We start from the raw sequence: 13,935 nt of genomic DNA on the forward strand, positions 1-13,935 counted from the left end.
AATCGAACAAAATCTTGGAAAACATAGCTTACTAAAAACCTCCTTATACAATGGTACATATATAAGCACAGGAGCCAGAAATTCAACATGCCATGTTTTTAATTAAGTCTGTACCTGCAAACTTCATAGATTATTTGTTTTTCAATGTTTGTGTAGAGGACAGGGCCTCGTGCATGTTACCTTATATAAAGATTTGTAGATCGTGATACGTGTATGATATCGTGTTTGTGTGATTGTCATGCTCTTGGTGATTTGCTTTGATTAGAATTTCATAACATCGTACAAACCTTTAAATATTTACATTTCCCTGTATTTTAATGTTCAAAAAATGTTCAAAAGACCATTTTCCATAGACTTCCCTCGACGAACAACTGGCTTAGTAGTACGAACCGTTGTGCAGAAATGTTTTCTTCAGCTTAAACTAAAAACATTGAAAATTTGTAAACCAAATTAAACCCAGTACTAACATCGGCGCCGTTTATTGTAATATCTGTTTCAGAAGCTTAGCCATCCTATGCAGGAAAGTTCCATGTATTTCATCAGCACTTTGTCGGCTGGTAAGATTCCAGCGAAATCAAGGATGTCAAAATGTTTAGTTAATCCAATGAACATAAACGCTTCTTGGAGATATAAAGCAATATAGGAATTCGTATGTCAAGTTCACCTCAGCGTTAATAAATCACATTTATACTAATTTTATCGTCTGGAGATTTCAGCGAAATCATGTCAGCTTTCGTTAAAGCATTTTTATTTTCAAAACGATTACGCAATGCACTGTGTATTGGAACAGCGAGTGATATTTAGTACTATGCCATGTATCTTTAACCTGTACGTGCTCACAAAAATGTTAACAAATCAAATGGCACATCCAAAATAATAAACCGATGTGAAAAAAGTGAGTAAACATTTGATCAATCCGGTCAGGAACTTGCTAGGGAGGGTGTCCTCGCAATATAATTGTATGTTTCTGAATAGATTTTTAAATATATAAAATGAAATTTATACATATTTATAATGTAAATAATGTGTTTAGAATAAGCAAGCGAACTATTTTATATGCAAAGAGTCAGAACTAAAATTTCATGAAGGGCGTGGATAAGCCTCTTCCGCTTATAAGCGAACCATTTCCCGACCGACCGGTATTATTAAACACAAATGTGTACTAGTGTAATGTTATTTTTAAAGCATAATTGATTTTCTAAAACTGAGAATATTTAAAATGTTTTCAGGAATCGAATTTATTTTGAAGGCATTTATGCCTTTATGGCTCCGAAATGAATTCCAATCCTAAAAAGATCAGTACATACCACTTCATTTATTAAATATGTATGTCAGAATCGTAATCCATTTAGAAACACTCGTATGGTATGGGTGAGGATATTCGATTTTATAATAGTTTTCATCTCGCATTCTATTTTGATAACAACCGATAACAGCATGTAGATGCAGCTTGTCTTACCAACATACCGTATACTCATTAACTTACTATAACAACACGAATATTAGCGTCTGCAAACTGCCTGTTAACTTGTAAGAAGTTGTGTTTTCAAAAGAAAATGGTATACATGTAAAACATCCATGCACACTTGTGTTATGGCAGGTCAGAACGGAACAGTATTTAATTAATGTAAACTATACTATTAAGGGTTGTACTCATCATGAAAGTAGATAAAATGTACACGCATCTGTCGTATCAGCATTGGGTTTAAACTGTCAGGCTTTACTTCTGCTGAGAAATGTTCTAGTTATCATTCCATGGTGTCTATTGTCAATTCTATAATTGATTTAACGGGGAGCGTTGTGCAGTCACTACAACTGGCAGAAATATTTCAAACAACTCTTAAATAGAAGTGTGGCGACCCTATCTTAAATTGATCTTGAAATCTAATTTACGCAATAATTGCAAACGTCTTAATTATTTAAAGTGTGAGATAGGCACTGGTTACTCATTCTTTTCTACATTACTGCACTTGCGCGTTTACGGCATTTTGTTCATTAATAAATCAAAATAGCATTCAAATACGACTAATCAATGCACCGCTTTAAAATATTAATCAAATTGTGCACTACCTTTATCATTTGCAATGAAATTTGATCGATGTTTATTCAAAAAGCCATTTATTGAACAACTGCAATTATCATATTGATATATATTCAAAAAAGACAATTTATAAAACAGCTGCAAAATACACAGGTTGTGTAATATTGTACATGGAGATTAAAACTTTCTTGTACGGTTACGCGTACGCATGGATGCCTTTGTGTGCACATCATCCAGGTAAGTTGACATTGTACATTTTTGAATGACATGTACGCAATCACGAGGTAATGAATGAAGGCGAGTATCAGCGAGTACATGTTTAAGATAAAATTTCGTAAAATATGTGTTTACACAACTGCAACTCTACTACACGCGATAGTACACGCGTACGTGCGCCTCTGTCAGTATGTATTTCATTTTATTGCGTTTAGACATCGATTTACTTAAAGTGGCAGAAATGCGACTAAAACGCTATCCGTCTTCCGAATGTGGCTTTTGAAACATTTTGTCAATTTCAGTTATCCTTAGGTCATGGACACTAACAATCCAATTTGACGACAAACGTAGTTCATTTTAAGGTTATAAACCACTAATACATTCTACAGTGAATTAACTGATTTGCCCGCGAAGGAACAGTGATTTCTAATGTTTCATGTTCCATATTTAGGATGAAAGTTGCACTTGAATACTAAATATTGAATCACATGATCACTATGTATTTGATACAGTTACGCCATCCCTCGTGTTCAGCACATGCAGCATGTTCAGCAAGGATTTTGACAACAAAGCGTTGAGCTTCAAAACATATAAAGATGGAAAGTACCCAATGGAATCGATTTTGTACATCGATATTTATAGATACCATGTCTTAATTAAAATATTTTCTTTATAATGTAACACTTAGTAGTTGCCTCCAAATTGGTGTAATTTGCCCGTAATAAATATAGTCAATTTACTGTATTTCTGTATTGTTTCTGTACTGTTATTCAAAAATAACCTTAAATCATTTCAGAAAAGTAATTAGTATTTAACTGGTGATATGATATTATTTCTTAATAAATTCTGAAATATATTATTTCCCCATACATTATTTAAAATACAATTATGTGACAAATAATTTTATAACAACAGCAAAACAATTACAATGACTTAAGTTCGGAAAAAATCTTTTATGAGTACCGTTAACCTGTAAATGTCGTAGAATACGCGTAAAAACATTGTGACCAAATCTTTCTTATTTTCGCAGCGATTTCTGGCAAGATTTTCCTCGCCGCGTATGTATCACGTTGAGCGGTTATTATGAATATTCTGTTTGCAGAAACCGAAAATTTATTTGCAGCCTAGCCCTTCAATTGAAAATGTTAATTTATTTGTGATCAGACGGTAAAAATTACCAAAACTAATATTTTTAAGAAATGCAATTTCAAAATCCAATTTATTTCTATGGTAATGTCGACGAATCCCAACGACCCGGTGTCTCTGAATGGGAACACTCATTTCCGCTGCTCAGTCAGCAATTAGAATATTTTCAATAGACGTGAACCTGTGTAAATAACGTGCTTAGGACTTTAGACTGCATCATAACACTACGCTTGATATAGTACGATGAACAACGTAACCACCCGTGCAAAGCTGTCATGTTTTTAATTAAGTCTGTACCGGCTGTCACCATAAACACTCACAACTGGACTTCCTCTTTGAAAATGTAATTGAATTATTACGTGCGATACACGGTGTTCGATTATGAAATCACATTAAAGCAGAATAAAACATTCAACTTCCCAATAAAAAAATCTTATTCTAGTTACAATGCTTAAATCAGCTGCTTGGAGAATTTTCAGTTAACAGATAATAAAAAAAATATTACGGGTTTGCGGTTTTCCGATACCATGTTCCGATACAAAGATAGGTGAAGTACGGGCGCTCTACTGCATTCGAAGTCAGCCGTATCCAGAGAACTATTCTCAGTTGGTTGATCGGCATTGTCTTGGAATTACGTTCTTATGTTTGGAATTTCGGGAATACCAAACGCGCTAGGTTAGTAACCAAAGAGAGATATTATATAAGGAATTTCTACAATACAGTTAAAAAATTGTGATTGACAATAAGTGTCTCTTTAAGGCTTTCATAGAACCTGTATTCAGTGTTGAATTTGTTTTTAGTAGAGATGCAAGACAGACTATTGTAGCATCCGACCAATTTTAACGTGTACATTAAATAAGTTCAATAAGTTTCCTATGTGGCAAAAACTAGTTTAAAAATGAATTATTTGAGGAATTATTTAGGAGAGGAGTTGATGTGTCTGTTATTAAATGAGTTTTGTAGTTTTATCATGTGAACTTTTAAATAATGTTTAAGATTGGCATGGAAATTACAGGTCTGTTACTTAAGGAATCTTGATTGCTTGACAATAACTATAACCATATTAAATTCGTTGACATGAAAATTACCATAGGTAAGAAAGTCTTTTCATAAAATATATTACACTGTGTATCCATTCGACAAGGTAATAATTGTTTCCATAGAACCCTAGACACAAACTCTTAAATAATGAATTAAGGCCATCAGTTGACATAAACAAACATTTTTTTTCACTATTCGACAGAATAGTTTATTACAGAATTGTCCCATCGTTTATGTTGTGTACTACATTTCACGACTCATTAAACTTCTACACGCTTGAACTGAACAAGGGTCAGAAGTTTAATCGTTTATATATATCTCGGACAAGCTGTGATAATAACTCACTCTTCTTTGAGAAGAAATTTATTGCGAATTTAGGACTATCTATAATTTCATTTTCTTCCAGGCGGTCTCATATAACCCTCTTACCTTACTGACATAAATATTCTGAAGTTTAAAGAAATAATGTAGACAGAAAACTGTTTAATTTGTGACGAAATCTAGACACGTTTTGTTCCAATGCATTTGCTAGAAGAAACTCTTAAATATACTAAAAAGTATTCGTATCTAAAGATTAATAGGAATGTAAAACTATGATTAAAATATAAAGAGTTTCGACTTTGGCGCTGTTAAAGCAACTGTGTACCAGACGATCAATTTGCAAGAAAAAAAGAAAATTGTCGAAAACTGTCATAAACTTGGTATTATTGTGTACAATGCATTGAAACTTACTAACTAAGTACCAAACAGTTTACAATTTATTTTAGTTTAACAGTTATTTCGTATTTTTCCATTTTTTATGCCAATCTGGTGTACAGTCCCTTTAATAAATACTCGTTCAAACATATTACATTGTCAAATATAGGCTTTGCCACGGAATTGAGTTGTTTTATAATACATAATTCTAGTCAACTATTTTAGGAAATATGTTTGTAAGCGAGCCCGTGACGAGCTTAAAACAATATGTCCTGAACGAGTTAAAAAGAATTATGTGTATTATATGATGACGAGTGTCAGATTATTTTTATGACATGCTTTTACAGTATACAAATAGCCAAAACGACCTACTTGTTTCACCTGCTCATGTGATGAGCCGAATACCTCAAAGCAAATGCGATTTACTGCACCACATGCATTGCCGACATGTAGTACCCGGAATAAACAAACCACAGATACATCCGATCTTTTTAATAATGTTTATTAAGTAGAATGCATCCTTAAGTGATATCCGATTAGATTAACAACAAAAACATGATACCTTTTACAATACTTGTTTTGTTTTTTAAATCAAGAAGATGTATTCGGTAAGATGACGTCCTAATTTGTAAGAAGTTCATGGCGTCTATCCAATTTTGATACATCAAATATTGACTGTCTCTAAAAAAATTTTTTTTTATAAAATCAAGACGATGTATGCGCTTTTCTCTTAAGATTTAGATGGAAAATGTTCTACTATATTCAAATACATCTTCATCATTAATCCAAAAGTGTGGGGGAGGGGGTCGAAGCCAAAAATGGGCATTGTAGCGGACAAACTGAATTGTGGGATATCCGGAAATATTTTCAATGTCGCTATTAGAATAACAAGGATATTTAGTCTTCCGAGTATATTTCTTGTCTAGACGTTATAATAAGCCGCAATAAGTTAGCCCATGGTTTTCTGTAATGTCAGTTTTGTGTCACAGGGGAGATGATAAATGTCCAGAGGCTAATATCGTTTCTCTGCAGGCCTTTAATTTAATTTTTATTTTAATTTTTTTTGGGGGGAGGGTAGGGGAGGGATATCCAATGCCACCGTTGGAACGTGAAGAATATGTGCTAACAGCGGACAATTGTAGGAACATTTGCAGTGTATGATTCTGATACAGTCTCATGTAATTTGTGTTACGTCATTGTAAATATAGATGGATTCTTTTTACCGAGGTTAAAGACGTTCGGTGTTTGGTTACAAATAACCCCAAAATATCTGGCATCGATAATATAGTATTACTCTTCACTATAAAGTGGCACTGCCACGTTGATTAATTGTTTTGTCTATAAATAACGCACGATGGGTTTGCTGCTATATACAATTACCAGCTATACATATAATTTACCAATATAATTATCTCTGAACCACGTGGTCTGACTATCCTATTTTTCGCGAACCGTTGACATTCAACAGCTTTTCGTTTGAAAATAATAATGACGCAACAAAGTAATTCTCTCAGATTCTACCAATGTCAACAAACAGCACTTAACGAGGCCATGTGCCATCTTTGATTTCTCTTCACTGTATTCTGAACAGACGCTTTTACTTCCTAGATGATAAAAAAACTTATTGTTTGTAAAAAGCAAATTAAAATGAAATTACCCAGTTCTGCAATCAATTCCCAAGTCGAACTCCTCAGCAAAAATAGAAAAATGTTCAGAGTGTCAAGTCTTCGACTACTTGAATACGTTAGGACGTTCGCAATGACTTCATTGTTCAGAATTAATGAATTACTAAAACAAATTACGTTAAGCAGGTAGCTGCTAAAGAATTAGTTATGTGTATTGTTTTTATTAGTACGGATAATGTGAATATTTTATTCATATTATTTTTCTATTGTTTGTAAAAAGCAAATTAAAAAAAATAACCCAGTTCTGCAATTAGACTCTCAAGTCTATGATTACTCTAATAAGTTAGAACAATTGTGCATATCACATTGTTCAGAGTTCTTTCCATTACTAAAAACTATTATATTAGCAAGTAGCTGCTGAAATAATTAATAATGTGTATTGTAAATATTACTCTTATTGATAAAACCTGCTTAAAGTCCCCTTGTTTCCAGCGATATGTCCAAGGTTGTAACTGCGCCATTAATAAAGGTGACGATATTCCAAAATATGTGTAGAATGTTGTTGTGCAGCATTTTAGGCCTATTGGGAATAACCTATGAAATAATTTTGAAAATTGTTCAAGATACTACGTTATGAATTACGAAAAATTTACCACCAGTTGAAGCTCTTGCGACACTCATACGACAGTCCTTCGAAATTCCCCTATCATTTTCTGTTTTATACCTGTTTTATACATTCAACTATGTAACAGGGTCTTTAGAATTTGTTTTAATGGTTTCGTCCCTGAAGTTTCCATTGTTATATTTAATTTGCTGTACTTAATCCAAGTACTCCCTATGGCTCTTCTTTTGTTATTCTCTCCATCATTATCCGCAAATAACCGCATCACATAACTGTCACCATAAAGTCAGGTCTTCGAAAAATTAGCTACCTTGTATACATACGTTGATTGCTTCTTGTAACACTTATGTTTGGCATTGAGCCTGGTGCCTTTTAACATGTTTGTTACTTACATTCTGGCTACAGGGCATGACCCTGCAGCCTCCATTGTGGTATGAACCTATATTTGGTTAGCAAACATCTTTGTTTGGGGAAAAATACCTTTATATGGGACCACAAACCGATCGAGTGTTATATTATATACATCATATAACTTCCACGTTAAGGCATTATTTTCCTACAGAGAATTAACAATATGTAGCAATATTCAGTACATATACGATGCTTCTTTGCTTCTATGTTGACAATCAGTCAGGTTTCCCATGTGTCAAAGTGTGCAGTTCTGAGCCTTATCAATGACTGAAAAGTGTTCTTCAGTATTTCATATTTTATTTCGGAATAAAGTGTTATGAAACAATTCGTTGTTCTGTAAATTATCAATGCTGATATAAACAATTATTTCTCGCCTATTTGAATAAAGTCTTATTTGTTTCTGATTATTATTTTGTTAAATAACTAAAAACTAACGAGTAATAGTAATTCTGTAATCTACAAACGTACTATTGTGTGTGTTGAAACTGACGCCAGAAGAATAAATATGCGCCAGTAAAATGTTATTTATTACGTTAAGGCGTGTCTTTGTTTTTTTCATCTAGTAAAATAAATTTTAAAATCTTTTTTAGAAATAATATACGGAAGGGTGTATTCGATTCTCATGGATTTTGAAGATTATCTGTAAAACTTCACTTGACTCGAATACAACCTTCCTGATAAAATAGGCAGCACTGATAACCTTATTGTTTGTCCTTGCTAGCTGAACCACCATGTGGTTTGATCTCACGCTTGATGTATAGAAAGCTGGAGCAACTGCGGCAATAGTCTTCTGTGAAATATACGTGGCTCCCAGAATAAAGATTTTTAGGGCAATAAAATAAGTGAAAACACGTTAATTAAGTGTACACTCATTGCGATAAAAGTTCAGAGGTGAAATGTTCAACATAGGATTTTAGAAAGAAATGACCACTTAAATAAATCTCCGTAAATGTTAATTGCTTATTTTTTCATGGATGAATTCTTTTCGGTGTTGAATCTCGTACCGTCAAACTAACTCATATATATTGACTTATCCGAGTTGTTATCTAAATATGATTTTAAAAAAATGCTTTTAAAGGTACTTTGTTGTGAATTTCGTTAACGGAACAATAAACAACTAGATGCTCTTGTTAACAATCTACGGATCAAACACGATTGAAGCTGATAACCTTTAATTTAATGTGTACACATATTGATTTTAATAAAAAGGAACAGTACGATACTTAAATAAATAGAAATTGCTAAATTGAATCAATACAATCAGAACATTTAAATAAAGTATAAATATTATTTAAACGAAAACGCGAAATGCCCAAGATGATTTTAATTGTTTCACAAATTTGAGTCAATGAGCACAGGGTAAGTCATAAGACTGAACAATGCACCGGTCCAGACTGCGCAGGACCATTTACATAAAATGGAATACTCTGATATCATACTACTCTGATACTATTTTTTTTATGCTAGACAGATATATGGTAGTCCTCTTAGCCGATAAAATGACCGATTTGTTTGTCTTAAATATATCAAAAGCATAGCCCATATTGCTGTTTAATTCCTGTACTCTTTATTCAGATAACAGTAATTTAGGGAACCGTTAACCCCCCCCCCCTCTCTCTCTCTCTCTCTCTCTCTCTCTCTCTCTCTCTCTCTCTCTCTCTCTTTCTCTCTCTCAATTGAAATTGTCATTGATATATTCAGTGTAGCAGTGTTCTTCATGCAAACAATTAATATTTAAGTACACTAATCACACAAGTAGTGAATAAACTTTCGTTCATTTTTTCAAGTCTACAAAATAAATGCTCCCCATTCAAAACTGATTGACGTACTTTACATTGGAAACAAATTATGATTTTTGCTGATTATATTCATCATATAAATTACTTATAAAGCTGTCATTGTTTAGCCTAAGAGTAACATCATAAACATTAGGTCGGTGTCTTACAATACACATGCAAAACATTGGAACTAAAGTATTTGACAGCGACTTCAACTATTGTGCAATTATTTTACGACTAGACACATCTGTACAATAAAAGACTTTTTCCATCAATGCCTTTTATATGGTGATAGTAATGCATGAAGACATGTGCTGAGACTTTGACACATGCTGACACATACATGAGTTATAATGACCATTGTTTGGGATTGATGGCTGTCATTATAACTCACACCCTTGCAATAACACATATTCGATGAACTTTTTTTTATAACGGGAAAATAATTAACTTGTTTATAAAGCTAACTGATATTTCGCTCACCTGTTGTGGCAACCTTAGTATCCAATATTTAGTGTTTTTCTCAAATTTTGTAAAATTGCTAACGTAGCTTGAATAATGCATTTGAAGAACAAGGCGTTTATTGCTTTTTGTTTTAATAACTTTATAGGGGCAATTAGGTTTTAAAGAATTATTAGCTTTTGTTGATCAAAGCCGAGATGTTGTAGTGTTGCCAGAAGAAAAACGCGTTTAACCCCTAGATAACTCATTTATTTTTTCTGCTGGAAGATAGTCAAATTGCTTTCTGATGAACAATATTTCAATAAGCATTTACATCATATGTGTTTATTGTTGCTTGTCTGTTTGGCTTTGGCATTCATAATTCAGTGAATAAATACGATCGCAGATAAATTTAAGCCATATAAACCTTATTCAAAGTAAACGCATCTGCCGAAGCTATGCCTTGTTATTTTCGTTGATTAGAATGGAAAAGTCTATCTCAATGTTCATTCGATATATATACATATATATATACTCGATCTGACCCTTTATCAGCAGCTTTATATTACCAGTGTTCAGAAAATAACTAGCTCATTTCAAGTAAAATATTAAGTTTTCAAAACGTCAAATCTTTGAGAGTATGGCTTTAGATAACAATATTCCTGATATAAAAACAGAATTCACAATGAAGTGCATTTTCAAATTTTCAGTTGTGTGGAATGCCATTAAAATTAATAATAAAGGGACATTTTTTATATGAGCACATTATGATAATAAAGCATGTATTTCATTATCAATTACAATTTATATTTTCAGGTACAAAAGTGCTTTCAGGCCAACGACAGAAAAATAAGTGGATTGTGGTTTAGTTTACGGACACAAAGCGTAAAACTTTTAGAACTGGTATTCCAAGTATACACGTTCATCAGGCTTGTGGTAAACTAATACTTAGAAATCAGAACAGATAAAGGCTTGCCAACATTGGTCAGCTTGGGAAAAATCGATACGCTCATTGATAATATACGAGTTTCAACAGGCTGAGCACCAAACCTCTTTGGCAACGAAAAGTGGAAATAATGAAGTTAATTATAAAGTAAGATATATCTTTAAAGCTCTATGACAGTGATGTGCAATATATTAAAAGAAGCCTGATACCACCGTTGATAAATTTATTAAAGACGAAGAAAACTGTTCGCCACACGAAGCCTGTACGTGCCAATTTGCCATCAATGTGTAAGAATGGCGTATAAGACAAGGGTTTGGTCTTTAACATGAAGGTAAAAGAAAAGTGGACCTGAAAAATAAGATGGAAAATATGAATGGCAAAAGGAAAAGCAATGCTCATGATAATAATTAATGTGATAACAAATGTGTCATGGCAACAGCCGGAAGAAAATGATGTTCAGCGGATAAATGATAATTAAAATACATCTATCTGAAACTAAACTGTTTATTCGAACCGATCACAAGTGTATGCCTTTTCATCGTTTAAAAAGAAACAATCACACCATTTGCAAAGCATTTCAAGAAAACAGAATATAACATTGGTCAGATGAAGTGGTGATCAATGGGAGCCTAATGACTGATGTTACTTGTCTCACGTTTAATCAAGTCACCCTACCGGGACAACTGAAATTTAGAGGACCTACCTACATACATTGTGGTTTGTAGTGAGTGACAAATGTCAGTTTTAAGGCTGTGTTATCCTCTTTCGGAAAAAGGTTGTAGCCGGTTAAACTGTTGTATCTTGCTGAACGTATCAGTGACATCTGTTTCGTTTCAACAGAAGTCATATCTTATTGACTTAGTTAACATAAAAGGCAATGGAAAAATGAATCTAAAATACTTCATTAACATATAGGAATCAAACTACTCTCTATCCGCAATACTGCTTGCACATGAGCGTGGGGATCTTATACGCAGTGTCGTAAGCGTGAACTCATTAAACACTGCAAATCGGATTGGACAAGATTACATTTATCAACACGAAGACTTAGTATGTCACTAGAGATGGAACCAGATACTGTGTTTATTTCATCAGCCGTGACCTTCAGCAATGAAACGGGAACTAATATCACAACGCTCACATCACCTGAGCAAATGCCGCCTATGATGCCTCCACAACCACCAACTGATCCATTACTTGAATTCAAAAAATATGCGTTAATCATAACCAACATTATAGGAATACTAGGCAATTTTTTAGTGTTCTATGTCTTTACACGAACAAAACTCAAACGCCCTTCAACATCAAGATACCTAGCAGCGACTGCCATCGCTGATTCAGGGTACCTGATGACGGTCATGTTAGTAAGCATGACACAACACAACAATATGCGGATACAAAATCGTGTTGGAATGTGTCAACTTGTGCAATTTGGACAACATGCATTTCCATTTTTGATTCGCTGGTACCTTACTGCAGTTGTTGTTGATAAATATATTGGTGTAATGTGGCCGAGAAAGAAATCGAAAATGTGCACAGTATTTAGGGCAAAATGTGTGATAATCTCTTTAGCAATTATGGCAATAGTGTGTTATCTATATGTGACTTGGTTTTTTGTATCATACGACATTGAGCCTCCTGTTTGTAGCATAAACTGGGCAGATAAAAGGGTCAAAGATTCGTGGACTATCCTGACTAGAATGGATGCCATTGTTAATTTTGTGTTTCCGTATATAATAATGTTTTCACTGACGTGCCTTATTGCGTATAGAAGTTGGCAGTACCATCAACACTCCATGTCGGCAGGTGAAAGGTTTCTACGGCGACGCCGAGTGACAACGCCGGAGGACAAGGAATTTAAAACAACGCCACTATTGATACTTCTAGTGTCATTTTCGTTGCTGCTGTGTATTCCAAATAGTACAAGCCGTCTACGTGAGCTTTCATCGTCAGACTTCCGGCCACAAATCACAGAAACAACCCTGATGATAAATGGGTTGTTCTTTTACTTTGAGGTCCTAAATAGCGCAATAAGGATTTTCATTTACATTCTGGCATCAAACAGTTTCACTCGGCAATTAGGCAAAATATTGTTCTGTACACATAGGTGTAAAAAGAAGAAATCAGACAATCGCGAGCTTCAATCATGCCATCAGACGAGCATCGACGGCAACACGTCCAATGTTAAGACGGTTGGAACTTCAACTGAGGGAATAGTCTAATCGCTGAAACAATTGTTCACATGGTGGTTCTTAGATATTGCAAAACAAACAGTTAAATAGCATGTGTCTAAACCTCATATTACATTTTGATAGCTTATTTTGTGCAAGGCTGTATAATGAGTAATCAAGTACAAAATGTATACTCATACTGCCAGAATCTGTTTCACTTTGAAACTCATGTTTTTGTTTAAAACACTTACAAATATATATCATTATTTTTGTCTGATACCGATGCGCATGGTGCTCGTACATGAAAATCGCAGTGATTATTGTATTGGAGATCAACGTTGTAACATTAAACACTAGAAACTATTTGTAAAATGACTGAGTTAAAACAGCCTACTATAATATTTCAATAAGGCACACACCTCAAAAGATAAAATACAAGTAACACTTAACGTTAATTCATCAAAGTTAAGATAATTATAAATCAATATGTTATTAATTCATAACCGGATTATTGTCAAAGTAAGGTCAATATATGCACAGATACACCCGAAAAATAATCAGGCGATCGGGTTTTTAATCAAAAATAATTACACTATGCTTAAAATTATACTGATCAGGCTTGTTTCTCTCTTCAGTATGTAGTCAAGAATACTTCATATGAACTATATTGCTGCCGCTGTTCAAATTCAATTTAATAATACATGTGAATCAGTACATATAAAGACTTTCGTTGTTATTCATTCGCACTATTTTTATTGCACGGATACAACTTTTCCATACCCACAGTTCATTATGGGTGGA

At 33.7% G+C, this 13,935-nt stretch overlaps 1 protein-coding gene across 1 annotated transcript; it reads left to right on the top strand.

The window, feature by feature from the left end:
* The first annotated feature begins 3,976 nt into the window (after positions 1-3,976).
* LOC128236655 (pyroglutamylated RF-amide peptide receptor-like) lies at positions 3,977-13,392 on the top strand. The gene is made up of 2 exons (XM_052951664.1): positions 3,977-4,078; positions 10,834-13,392. The coding sequence occupies exon 2, from the start codon at positions 12,016-12,018 to the stop codon at positions 13,183-13,185; it is 1,170 nt and encodes a 389-aa protein (XP_052807624.1). The 5' UTR covers positions 3,977-4,078; positions 10,834-12,015; the 3' UTR covers positions 13,186-13,392.
* The last annotated feature ends 543 nt before the right edge of the window (positions 13,393-13,935 follow it).

The sequence above is a fragment of the Mya arenaria genome, chromosome 6, assembly GCF_026914265.1.
Source record: "Mya arenaria isolate MELC-2E11 chromosome 6, ASM2691426v1".
Classification (NCBI taxonomy): domain Eukaryota; kingdom Metazoa; phylum Mollusca; class Bivalvia; order Myida; family Myidae; genus Mya; species Mya arenaria.